The 13,726-nt window shown below is 51.8% G+C and overlaps 1 protein-coding gene across 8 annotated transcripts in view; it reads right to left on the reverse strand.

Moving 5' to 3' along the window:
• The window catches only part of TTC7B (tetratricopeptide repeat domain 7B), a 215,640-nt gene that overhangs the window by 152,570 nt on the left and 49,344 nt on the right, over positions 1-13,726 (reverse strand). For 4 of the 8 annotated variants that reach the window (XM_036013163.1, XM_036013151.1, XM_036013146.1 and 1 more), the window contains exons 5-6: positions 2,433-2,554; positions 1,749-1,772 (exon numbers count right to left, since the gene is read on the reverse strand). The exons of 1 other annotated variant lie outside the window; for it this stretch is intronic. In XM_036013163.1, the coding sequence (XP_035869056.1) occupies positions 1,749-1,772; positions 2,433-2,554 (146 nt within the window). The remainder of the gene's footprint in view (positions 1-1,748; positions 1,773-2,432; positions 2,555-13,726) is intronic. 3 more of the 8 variants (XM_036013158.1, XM_028507091.2, XM_036013167.1) reach the window with 1 other exon arrangement.

A 13,726-nucleotide genomic window follows, 5' to 3' on the forward strand; every position in this document is an offset into this window, starting at 1 on the left:
TCCTCAGGGGTGACACCCCCAGAGCGGATTATCCTTCAGTATGTACCCCAAAAAGAAAGTGCTCTGTCAGTCTCTGCCTCTCGCTGCAGAACTCTTCTCCGCGGCACTTCCCCGCCCCGGGAGGTCAGCCAACCTGCACCCGCGGCACCATCCCGGATGCGTACGCATTTAAAGGATTTCATTCATTTATTTTTTAGAGAGAGGCAAAGGGAAGGAGAAAGAGAGGGAGAGAAACACTGATGTGCGAGAGAAGGTCGCCTCTCAGATGCCCCCAGCCCGGGACGGGACCCGCAACCCAGGCACGTGCCTTGACCAAGAATCAAACTGGCGGCTTTTCGGTTTGCAGGGTGATGCCCAGCCCACCGAGCCACACCAGCCAGGAGAGCATGGAGATGATTTTTGGATTTCTGCATATTTTAAAAATGCAGGAAACAGAAAAGGAATGAGACGGCCAGGGAGCAGGTGCATTGGGAGTGGAACTGCGGAAACCACGGGTGCTCAGGGGCAGCAGCCGCCTCCGTGCGCCTCCACTGGCACCCTGGGGACACTGACCGCAGGTGCCCGCTGACCGCAGGTGCCCGCTGACACATGACCCCCAGCGTGGCTCTCGGGCCCCGAGTAACCCTGATGGCACTTGGCTTGTCCGAAACCCCCGATTTCTCTCCTCTCGTCCACATGTTGCGGTCCCAAAGCTGGCCTCCCCCTCCACCGCCCCCAAGAGTAATCTCTTGCTGCGCAGGCCCAGCCTTCAGACGCCGCCGCAGCGTGCAAAGACCCTGCAGAACAGCCAGGCCGATGTAGCCCCTGGTCTCTAGAGCCCAGAGGGAAGGGCGACGGGCCTGTGGTTACGTCAGGGCGGCTCCCCTTGAACTTGGGTAAAATGAGACATGAGGCAGCAAGCAACTCCCGGCATGGAGTCCACCATCGAGTGGCAAATAATGAAGCTCTCGTCACCATCATTCTCCAGCTGGATGGCAGTGGGCAGTGGGCGTCTCACAGCAGGAGGTCAGAGCCCCAGGGCCCTGCTCCTCCCTCCTCAGCGGACAGCTCTCACGGGTGAGGGTGTGCTGCCCAGCCCGCTCTCTTTAATCTCACACAGGGCGTTTGCAACAGAAGGGGCCAGTGCAGCACCCCCGACAGCCCCCAGGGAGAGCTCATTCCTGTCTCGGGACTTGCATAGCGGCCTCCCACACATGCACAGGTCAGAGGGAGGGACAGCAGTGCTTGGGGCATCCTCTGTGATGGGCGCCTTTTATTGTGAAAGGGAGAAGAAACAGACCGCTAGAAAAATGGTCCACGTTCCCTCCCTCCCTCCGTTGAAAACAGCAACGAAAACAGAACTCAAAACTCAGCTCAGGGGACATGCGCCGTCACTCAGACGATCTCAGTCGGTGTCGGCTGAGATCAGATTTGAGCACACCGTTGTGCCAAAGCCGCCGAGCCATTCCCAACCTTGGGGCGCCAGCTGTGGCGATGCCAATCTGGACCCCTGGCCTTCGGGCAAAGCAGGCCTTGTCCACAGTTTAAGGAGGGTCTGAAAAATAAGTGTGCACTCCCAGCAGGGTGAACTCCCACTCCCCGGAGCTGCGCCCCAAGGTTTGAAGCTCGTGACAATGAAGAGGGAGTGACTCCACTGTTCATTTGTCCCGAGGCTGGGACCCGTGTCCTAGAGGGAGGGGACCAGGCCTGGGGGGGGGGGGGCCCATGCACAGCCCAGTGGGGGGAGCTACCGGGACCCGGATACCTACTGTCGGTCTTCATACACATCTATCCTGCAGCACAATGTCAAAACAAGGGACAGCTGAGCAAGTTGGCACAGAACCGTGGCGTTTCTCATCAGACAACACAGAGAGGAAAATAGACAATCAAACGCGTCAGCGAGCTCCGTCCCTCACACTCGGGCTCTCGGGCCGCTCTCAAGCCCCCTGCACAGGCGGCTCGAGGGGAAGAGACCCTCGTGGGACATTGCGGTCACACTCACGTTCATCGAAGTACCGTCGAGACTCGGCCAATCCAAGTCCCCGAATGGATCAGCCATTCCAAGGAGGGGGATCCCGTGGGCCAGGTTTCCAACTCATCACTTCCCCCCAACCCTGGGAGTGGGCAGGGGGGCGGGGGCGGCAGCTATACAGTACCATTCCCAAGGGGAAGGGCAGCATGAAGCCCGGTTCCCATCAGATGCCCCCCCTCTGGTCTTGGTGCTCCTTACATAGGACCCCCCTCCCCGCCTCCCACCTTCAAATCTCGTGAGAAAGTGACCGAGCTGGGTGGCGGGGAGAAGAGCGAGCCTGTGTTCGTTTGTTTTTTTTTTTAAAGAAATCCCAATTATAGTTCATTTTTAAAATCGTTTTTGTGATAATAACTAAACTAAAGGCAGTGTTAGTTATGAAGCTTTCTATTCTCCTTCTTTAGAAAAAGCGAGGAAGGCTTACCCATTTTTGAAATAGAGGACATGGGCTCTCTGAAGTCCTGTTTCTAGGAAAAAGCCTAGTTCTTGATCGTGGGGAGCAGGGCCAGGCTTAGGGCTTCTGTTTTGGATATTAGTAAGGATTACCTAGAAGGGGAGAAAACCGAAAAACTAATCAGATCCACATCCAAGTCTGCTTTCTTCAAACCCTATTGCTGCACGTACGGCACAGCTTGAAAAATGGACTTCCTTGCGCAAACAGACGTCGGTGCAAAGGCCCCGGTGCAGACGTGCCAGGGCCAGGAGAGCAGCGAGAACGACTTCTCGGAGACAGGAGGCAACCGAGCAACCCAGGGGCACGTGTGGCCCTCCTGGCACCAGGGGCCAAGGCGTGAAGGACGCCGATGCGTGCCTGGAGCCAGGAGAAGCATTAGGGCCGGAGTGGCTCTGCTAAATGCCAGGATGTTGACAGAGAGGCTGCGTAAGACAGGAGCCAGTCCCAGCAACAGGCAGAAATAGTCGTTATCCACCGGAGGCCAAGGCCACTGACGGGCAGGCTGCAGCTTCAGCCCCGCGTGAGCTTCGCGAGCTCCCAAAGAGCTGAGAAGCGCCATGACCGGCCCGGCCTAAAATTAACCAGGGACGGACGACCGACTCTCCAGGCTACAGAAGGGAGGCCTGTGGACTGAGCGGCCGTTGTCTGTCCTCAGGGGAGGAGCTGAGACGAACAGCCTAAGCTTCTGGTCTCCCGGACTTGACCTCTCGTGGACAGATAACGAGGTTTCAAAAGTTTAAATTTTTAGCCTTGCGAGAAAGGCTTCCAACTAATCGGGAGAAAGGCTTGCAAGTGGAGTGGGTTATGGTGAGCTCTGCATAGGCATGGACTATCCCACAGGCTACTCTCCTTTAAACTCACAAGTCAGGTAAAGCACTCAGCAAACAGAAGCTACTGTGGCCCATTAAACACCACACAGGGGCTCTCCAAACACTGTCCCCGCATTTGCTGAAAGTATTCAGCAGCTCTTCAAGGACCCTGATGTCAGCCAAACCCCAAAATATTCTAGGGGCCTTAAAATGACTCCCCAAAAAGAGTTGAAGAAGCAACTGCTAGTTCTCTAAGTCACGAGGTCTGGGGAAAAGAAAAGCAGCAGACACTCCATGAACAACATGTTCTGGAGTGAAGTCCAGGTGGGCATCCCAGCATCTCACCAAAGCTGTGGGGCTGCTTCACGACTTAGCACTTGGCTCTGCAAGCGCTAAGAGGTAGGCGCTCCTCCTACCTCCAGAAAGCGTGAGCGTTTCTGTGTTTCACGCAGGGCCCTCCTCCGCTTACTCTCTAAGTGATGGAGGTGCCCAGAGCAGGGTCCTGAGCCCACGGCCAAGATGATCGCACTCACTCCTCTGAGCTTCAGAAATCATCTAGGTGCTATCCCGGCTGGTGTGGCTGGGGGGGGCGGGGGGGAGCAGGGCTGGGCGTCGTCCCACAGACGGAGAGGTTGCCAGTTTGATTCCCAGTTGGGGAGCCTGCCCCGGATGCGGGCCAGGTCCCCAGGTGGGGGCATGTGGGAGGAAACTGATTGTTGTTTCTCTCGAACACTGATGTTTCTCTCCCTCTTTCTCCCTCCCTTCTCCTCTGTCTAAAATAAACAAATAAAATATGAAAAAGATCATCTACACGCTGCCAACTCCCACACCGGAAGTCTCTGGTCCAGACCTCCCTTCTGAATTCCAGGCTCACACATCGAACTGTTTCCTTGGCATCTCCATTTGGGAGTGCAACTCTGAAGCCTTTAAAAATTATCCTTCGTGCGCTTTAGAAAATAGTTTTTAATTTCAAAGAATGCCATGATTATTTTAAAAGCAAAAACAACTCAGAAGAGGACAAAAAGAAAGTTATAAATTATCTTAAAATTCCACCACAGATAACCAGTTAACATCGACTGAACAACAGTCCAGACATTTCTGTATCCGCATGTATCAAGAGGAGAGAAAAATGAAAATCGTTTTCCAGAAAGTGAGGTTGTGTTCTTTGTCAGTTTTAAATTTAAAGCATTACATGTAATTTTAATTAAATTTGCTAGAAGAAATGAAGGTGCGACCCAAGTAATCATTCCACTTCGGAAAAGTGTGGAGATTTTCCCCACATAGTTCATAAGAGGTCTCTCTAGAGTTAAAAATATTTCATATTTATTACGTGTGTGTGGGCGTGTGCAGGGAGAGAGAGAGAGAGAGAAGGGGGGTGCTTCTTTTACCAACGTATTTCAATTTCATACGGTATCTCCGGAGTCATAGTAAAGACGAGGAGACCGGCATAGTTATACTTCATGTTACCTTCTATTCTGCCTTCTCTTCAACCTCCTGGTTTTGTTATGTTACTTTTTACATCGCCAGGGCTCCCGAGGTTCCACCCCGTAACTGTTTCTGCATCAGCGCCACGTGAAAATGCACTCGCTGCTTCTTAAGTTCTCTAGTTTGAACCGATTCTTGGCTGGTGGAACGCTGCCGAGAAGGACTGGTGTTGGAGAAGCCTGTCTCTCACCTCTCCTGCTCTGAGCCTGACCGGGCAGGGCCCCCTGGGCTTCACGCTGCCTCTCCCTCCGAGCCCTGCAGACGACTCCCCAGCCTCCCGGTGCTGAGCGCCGCCGTGGGGAACTCGGGAGCCGGCCGACTGCTCTCCCTGTGGACACGATGGGCAGAGAGCAATCCGCTTTCCCCACCACAGTCTAGAAAATCTACCAGGAGCTGTCCTGCCTTTCTTTCATCCCTCTGTGCCCGGTCTTCTTAGCACACAGAAGGAAGGCTCAGCCTACAAATTCAGATCTGCAGTAGAAAGGAATGCGCTGGAGGTGGGCCGCCGCTCTGGGTTCAAAGCCCGGCTCCTCCACTTTGGTGAGTCCCAGCCTCTCTGGCCCTCAGTTTGCTCAGTGGTAAAATGAAGACGGCGACAGAACACAGTTTTAGCACGGTCCCACAGACTAAACGAGATTTTGAGATTTTCTTCCTTTCTAACCTAAGCATTTAATGTTATAAATTCTTCTGTACGTTTTCTTTTCTATATCTAGAAGCTCTATTTTTAGGTACACACAGTTTTAAGATTACAGCGTCTTGCAGATGAACTGACTCCTTCTATTAGCTAGTATCTCCCTTCATCTCCTGCACTGTTCCTTGTTCCTAATTCTACTTTCTGATACAATATTACAGCCATTCTAACTTCGTTTTGATTTTTGTTGGCATAGTATACATTTTTACTTTTTGTCTACCTATATATCAATATTTAAATGGTTTTCTTGGAGCTAGTATATAGTTAGGTCTTGCTTTTTTGTCCAATCCAAAAATCTCTGCTTTTAAGTGGGGTGTTTAGGCCATTACCATTTAAAGTAATTATTGACACAATCAGGACCGTCTTTCTAGTTGTTTTTTATTGTTCCATATGTTTTGTTCCTTTTTTCTCTCTCATTCTGCCTTTTTTTAATTGATGATTCCCATTTTATTTCCACTATCAAATGATTATCTTTTTTTCCTTATTTTTAGTGACTGTCCTAAGGTTTACAATATAGCTCTTTAGTTTATCACAGTCTATCTTCAAATAATATTATACTAATTCATACATAAATACCTTGTAACAATATACATCCATTTCCTCCCCTAGCCTTTGTGCTTTTCATCACTAAGCCCAGCACCTCGGGGACAGGGCTCGCCCTCAAGGGCCCCTCTCTGGGCACTGCCCTCCCAGCGCCCAGAATGCCTTCCTCGGACAAGTGCTCTCTAACTCCCACCCCCTCCGCCGCAGGAAACCTTGGAGCATCATCACACTCTAGGAGTCTAGGCTGAGCTCAGAACGGAAGCCTCCACTATCACCATCTTAATAAATAAGGTCATCCACCCAGCTGCCCAAATCAGACACCAGAGCGTGAGCATGAACTCCTCGATGCTCTAACACCTGATCTCTTACCAGGTGTGTCCAAACGGTCTCCCAGGTACGACCTCATCTGCCCATTTCCAGAGCCGCTATTTCACCTAAGCCACCGTCGCTTCCTGTCAGATTTCTACACCAGCCCCTACATGGCGTCTCCACGTCCTCTCCTGCCCTTTTCCTTCCCTTTCCCTCTCCACAGGCAGCCCGAATAATCTTTTTATATATTTGAAAAATATCTTACTTATTTTTAGAGAGAGGGGAAGGGGGGGAGAAAGAGAGAGAGAGAAACCTCCACTCTAGAGAGACACATCCATCAGTTGCCTCCCGAATGTGCCTCGATCGGGAACCAAACCAACGACCCAGGCACGTGCCCTGATGGGGAATCAAACTGGCGACCTTTCCCTCTGCAGGACGACGCCCAGCCCACTGAGCCACCCCGGCCAGGGCCTGAATAAACTTTTACAACACAGTCTGGATCATGTTACTCGAGTTCCTTCTCATCTCTCAGGGGTCGGCGTGACCGTCCCCTGCCCAGGAGGGCCTGCACCGACCCTAAGACAGAAGGAGGCCCACCTCTGCAGTCCCCTCTCCACAGAACGTCCCGTTCTGCTCCTGCCCTGCGTCTATCAGTGTGGCTTCTAGCTTGACCTCTGGTCGCTGGCCTCCATGGTGCCACGGCTGTCACAAGCCAGGGCCACCTCTCTTTCCTTTACTGACACATCCGGTGTCTACTGCAGAGAGTCCTCTGCAGGGCAAACTTTCAACACATGCAGTAAATGAATGAAGTGTGCAGTAAATGAATAAATGAATGAATTCGCAAGGCCAATCAGAAATGCAGGAAAAAAAAACAACCAGAAATAACCTACTATGCATTAGGCACTACGTAGGTACAGAGGTTACCTCATGTATTCTCCCCCCAAAACCCACGGGGAGACACACCCTTGTCCTCTCTTCACTGAACGGGACACCCGGACTTTGCTCCACTGAGCGAGTTGCCCAAATCACATGGCTAGAGATTTAGAGTTCTGGTGCCCAAACTCAGGTCCACCTGACTGTGCATGCTAGCCCCTCCCCCTCGGTCCTATCCATCTGTGTCTGCTTGCAGAACGGAGCCCAATGGACAAGGGGTGAGGGCGGCTACGGTGGAGCTTTAGTTTACCAATGGGAAACGTGCAAGTGGGGAGGCAGAGGGAACAGCTCAGCCCAGGGCTTGCTCTGAAGCCCAAGCATCTTGGATTGAATCCTTCCTTCACCAAGAGCCTCTAACGCATGGGCCTGGGCAGGAGCACTGTTGGGCGGCATTAAAGCCACCACTTGTTCTGCGGATAAACACCTCCCCGTGAGAGGATGCCAGCACGCATCCTGACCAAGCACGGCCTGCTTTGGCGTGTGCACACCCCCAGCGGCTGAGGAAGCCTGGAAGCAAGGGAGCAGGGGCCAGAAAACTTAGATCAAAGGACCCAGGTTCAAGGTCTGGTTTTGACCCGCTCTCCACGAGTGAACTTCAGAGAATTCCTCTGACCTCTCAGACCTTCACTGTCCTCATCTGTACAATGGGATAATGATACATAGCTCACATGGTTGTGATAAGTTGCAAATGAGACATTTAACGAGAATATAAACACAGTAATCTTCAATGGAGATATGCTGAAGAGTTATCTTCAAGTAGGAACAAAATACGGACATTTTCCACCTCCTTTATATTTTGACATTGTTTTAGAAAGTCCAGAGATAGGACGCAAGAGAGATAAGATGGAAAATATTAGAAAAGAAGAAACCACAACAACAAAAACGATTCTTCTGCCATATATCCATATTCTCACAGGAATAGAAAGAATCAACTTTACTTTCATAGAGGAGGTCAATGTCGTGGTTAACGATCCTCTATCACTATCTTGGTCAGCCTTCAAGATATGGCTCAGGTATCCTCTCTTCAGGGAACCAACCCTACACTTCCATGCCGGTCCGGTCCGAAACCCTTCTCTGGGCCCGCAGTGCCCTCTGGGCATCCCCACCCCGCCCGGTGCCCTCACGAGATCCCGTTTCCTGCAGACTTGCTCCGGGGCTTCCTCACCCCAGAGCCCCTGGCGCCCAGCACAGTGCGCGGAACACAGAAGGGACTCGATGACTGTTTGCGTCTGCGAACTAGAACTCAACAGAATGACTCTGAAATTCACTTAGAGGTGTCCACGGAAAAGGGCAGAGGATATTCCAAAAATAAGAATAAGCAGTTACGAATCCTTTCAGATGTTAAAACCCATGACAACGAAGTTCTTATTAAACAGAGTCATATTGGTGCAATGTAAGAGGGCAGAACAAAAGAGGAAAGTCAGAAATTACTGTTATATTAACACTTTCTTGAATGACTTAAAGTATATGACAGAAAACGTGAAAAAGAGATGTAAGACCCCTAAAGTGGCATGGAAATTTGGGGGGAACATGAGTCATGCCTGATATCATATATAAGGTAAATCCCCAGAAGATTTGGAAATGAAAAGTTATCTTTAAAAACATGGAAAAATGGTTAAAAACTCCTTAAATCCTAGAAGGGGGTTATCCCAAATTTCATCTTTAAAACAATACAGATTTAAAATTTATGAGCAACTTAAATTGAAAAATTACTGATTGGGAAAACATTCTGAGTAAACATGATACAGAGTTAACATATTTATGGTATAAAGACTTTATTCACATTGTAAAAAAAACCCCTGCTACATCCCAAAATTGAACAGAAAGTATAAACAGACAAAAAACAAGCATAACAAGGTTAAACATAAAGTTACCATCTTAGCAAACCCACTACTAAATATATACCCAGGACAATGAAAACATCTGTCCACACGGAGTCCTGTACATGAACTACAGCAACGCTTTGCAACAGCCAAAGAGTTAAAGGACAAAATGATCACTGGAAAAACACCTGCAGTGTATCCATGCAGCAGCCACGCTATTTGACTACGAAAGGGCCAAAGGACCGTGCATGCTGCAACAGGGTGAATCTTGAGACCCTGAGGCCAAGCCCAGAAGCCAGTGGGCGGGCGCCAGCTGCACGGTTCTGCGCGTCTGACACACCCTGAACTCGTCTGACATGCCCTAAACTTGCAGATCCCTGGAGATTGGGCCAACTGCAGGTGAGCGGGCACAGGGGCTCCTTTGGGTCAGCAAAAATGTCCTGGAATTAAATATCGGCGATGGTTGCCCAGCCCTGTGAATCTATTAAAAACCACTGAAATGTACACTTTAAGAAGATGAATTCCCTGGCTGGCGTAGGTCAGTGGATTGAGTTCAGGCTGGGAACGAAAGTGTCCCAGGTTCGATTCCCAGCCAGGGTACATGCCTGGGTTGCAGGCCACGGCCCCCAGCAACCACACATTGATGTTTCTCTCTCTCTCCCCGCCCCCCTCCCTTCCCTCTCTAAAAAAATAATAAATAAAATCTTTAAAAAAAAAGAAGGTGAATTGTATGGTATGTAAGTTATATCTTAATAATGTTGTAACAAAAAGGAAAAAAGATAACTACTAAACAAATAGATGAAAAAAAAAATCCAGCCTGTCTCATAGTCAAAGAAACGCGAACTGCAACTGCAAGGTACCGTCTTCACCCAGCAAATCAGCAAAGTAACTTGCATACAACAGCAAACTGTCAATATAGCGAAAAATCCACTACCCGCCCGCACGGCCAAAGGTAGAAGAGGACAGTATGACTCACAGAACGCAATGGGGCACATTACGTACTAACAAGAACGTTTAAAAGTGTCCCCACTGCGGGGACCTTGCCCTCAAGGGACAAGGCAAGGGCTGCCTGAGGAGTGGGCGTGGCGGTGGTGTGCAGAACAGGCGCCACCCGCCAGCACGTGGATCTTGCCCCGGAGGCCACCCACTGATGGAACAGGGCATAGCCTGGGAAACGCTTTGAGGTTCCAACATAACGTTGAGTGAAAACGAAGACAGATTAAAAACACTTTAATGCTGCAAAATGATGAGGGCAGAGGCGGACTGAGGAAACACACACACAAAAATAAAATAAACTACTCTTCCCAACTCTGGTTTAAGTGTGTCCTGGTCTCCCCTTCCGGCTCCTCGGCTGGCAGGCCCCGTGTCCGAGTGCACGCCCAGCCAGCCGGTTTCTGGACGTTTCTCTAAGGAGGTGCTCCTCCAGGTACGCCGCATCAGGCTGTGGCTCGAGCGGGGAGGGAACGGGAAGGGAAGGGAGAATCTGTTCTTTTCTTACTGTTGCACACTTAAAGCCTGGGCACAGCCACGTGGACCTCCAGAGACCGCCCTGCCTCTCCGGTGTCAGCGCCGGGTGCTTCTCCGCGGCAGGGCCTCTGGTCTGAATCCCGTGTGCGCACGCGCACACACGGTAACCTTCACCTCCTGCAGTTCTGAGTCCGGCGCCTCGGATCCTTCCTGCAGGGCGAACACCACGAACTGGGGCGTGACCACGCCCACGGCTGCGCAAGGGAAGTCTGGGCGGGGCCCCGCCCCAGGGCGGGGCCCGGTGTTTCCTCCCAAACTCCAGCGCTGCACAGCCCATGAGGAGTCTGTGGATGGCCCAGAATTCAGCGCTGCCTCCCTTTCTAAAAGAGGGCGTCAAGGAATGAACTGTCAGCAGAAGGTAGAGTTCCACCCTGGCACCGCTCCGGCTCAGGAAAGCCATCACCGGCTGGCTGGCGGATGCGCGCCAAGGCCAGGGGCAGCGTGATTTCATTTGCCAAAAGCAGAGCTCGCATTATAATATTCAAGGATGAAGTCATCTTTATTCCGGTCGCTGCAGCACTAGCAGCTCCTCGCGGGGCAGGTAACGTTATTGAGCGCTGGCAGCGCGCCACCACCTAAAGATAAACTAATCAAGGCCGTCCCACGCCCATTCTAATTCTATCTGCTCTAATTTGATTTGTTTGATTAAATTATTTTATGGGCGCGGTGTTAGAGGGACCTTTTATTCCCCCTCACAGAACAAATTGTCAGTAGGTGCCTCTGGGACGAGGACACGCCGAACAAATAGTTAACGCGCACGGCTTGCATGGGCTCGCGTCTCCCTCCGCCCTGCCTCTGCGTTTGCAACCAGCGACGCACAGCACAGCGGGAGCTCCTGGCGGGCAGGCGCTGCAGACTCGCCGGTTCTGTAGCCCCTGACAGGCGGGGCAGTGTGAGGCCCGCCCAGAAAACAAAAGCTGAAACAAAGGACTGGGCCAGGGTCACATGGTCAGAGGTGAACAGAGGTGCAGAGCCCAGGCATCACCTAGTCCCTACTGCGGGCAAAATGTCCCATTATCCTCCGCCCAAGAAAAAGAAAGCAACACTTTGCTGAAAAAAATCACTCGATTCACATTCCCCTGAAAATTCTTTAACATTTTAAATAAAACAGTGTGTTTACAACATTCCAGATTTTTTACCTACATATCTGAAATCTCCTAAGGTGAGGAAAGAGTCCACTGCCAGGTGACACAGGGACAGAGAGTGACGACAGAACCAACGCTGACTGTGTGCCAACCGCGGACGTGCGGGGAAGGGCATGGCCAAACCACGACACCCTGACTACCACGGCCGAGCCACTGGTGTGCTCTCGTACTAACAAGGATCCTGAGGCAGCACAGAGAGGTTGGCAGCACCGCCCAAAGTCACACAGCTAGCAGGTGGCAGGGTGAGGATCCCAACACCGCAGCTGCCTGATCGCTGTGCTCTGCTGCCTCCCTCGGGTCAGTAAGTCAGCTCCAGGGGAGGCCAAGGTCATCTCCCTCTCTGAGTGTCGCTGCTCCGCAGGGAGCAAACAACTCGAATGTCACTGGACAGACCGGCTCTTCGGGAAACTCAGAGAGCGGGGCCGCCTCGGGAGTGGGATTTGGTGTTCCCCGAGGGTGAAAGGCGCTGGCCGCAATGCTCCACACGGTCCTCCAGAGTTCTCCCCAGATTTTACCCTTGCTCATACATGAAGTTTAGAGCCTACGCTAATAAACAAAGCACCCAAAGGTCCCGGCAACTGGGAGCTTCTTCTCGAGAGAACGGCTGGGAAAGGAGAGGCAGACCACCGAGCGTCTGACCGCGTCTGCCCAGCGGGGCAGATACAGGGACAGAGCCTGTGGGAGCCTCCACCAAAGAGGGCCGCCGACCCGGGGAATCGAAGCCTGAGCAAAATTTCGGTTTTTAATTTAGCATACTTCTAAAAAGTCATTTAAGTTCAAATTTTTTTTTTTGTTTAAGTCCAAGAGGTTTCCTCGGCATAGCACCCCTTATCTCACCTCAAAACCCCTGAACTTTCACCTGGCCCAGCGGGCACTTAAGGAAGGTCCTTTTCCCCCTCGACTCCTCCTCAGACAACACCTATTTCTTAGATACCTACTGCGGTCAGAGCCGACACTGGGTTCACTCAGTCTCTCTCATCGCTAACATCAATGCGGTCCCCCCCCCGAAGGACAGCGCAGGCAGGGCAGTCTGAGCCAGAGACGTGAGAGCTCCCGGAGAGGGACCCGGGGCCGAGGCTGCGTCCCCGTGCCACTCGGAGCTCCGGTCGCCTGGGAAGACACCACAGAGCACTTTGCACACATAAGGGTGTGGGGACCACAGTGGCTGGGGACAGGGGAGGGAGTGCATGCTGGGCTCGGGAGAGAAAGGGCGGAGCTCTGATTCTAGCACCGGCCCTAAACTCCTCTGCACCCTGGGCTCCCCCTTTCTGGGCCTCCGCTTTCTTCTCAGAACCTAAAACCCTACGATCGCTATTTCCCCAAACCCACAACAAATATTTGTTTCCTATCCTATGACTGTATCTTTGCAAATCTAGCTAAAGCACCCGCTGGGGAACAGGCGGTTACAGAAGGCACGCGACAGGAAGGGACCCAGACCTGCCAACGTCCCCACCATGAACAGCACCGGTGACAGAGGAACCTCCTTTCTCCCGGCCCGAAAAGGCAGCCTCAACATGACAGGGCTGGACAACCGTTGGGGAGTGGGATGCAAAACAAGGGCCCCTGAGTGGCAGGGGCTGTTGGGGGGACAAGAGCGGCTTAGCTGGGGTGCGCTGGGTTCCCCACTGCTGAGCACGGCAATGGCAGAGACCAGCGGCGGAGGTAATGGGGGTTCTGAAAGCACGGTCACTTCTCTAGAGACCCTGCCCTAAATTTCGAATAACAAGAGATTCCTTTTTCGTGGCGGCCTGCAGACCGGACATTCAGGCAAGGCCTTTCCGGAAAAGCCCAGCCACTGTCAATAGAACAAGACGGATGTGACCTGGCCGCCAAGGAGAGGGGACTGGAATGCACATGCAAGAACAATGATGATTTCACTGTACTGGTCAGTGGGGGTGGCAGACGCCATGGAGTGAGCCACGTGTAGTGTGTGGCTGTTGCATTCAAAATGACTGAGCAGGTAGAGCCACAAATCTGCATCAAGTTTGTATAAAGTTTG

The sequence above is a fragment of the Phyllostomus discolor genome, chromosome 1 (assembly GCF_004126475.2).
Source record: "Phyllostomus discolor isolate MPI-MPIP mPhyDis1 chromosome 1, mPhyDis1.pri.v3, whole genome shotgun sequence".
NCBI classification, from domain to species: domain Eukaryota; kingdom Metazoa; phylum Chordata; class Mammalia; order Chiroptera; family Phyllostomidae; genus Phyllostomus; species Phyllostomus discolor.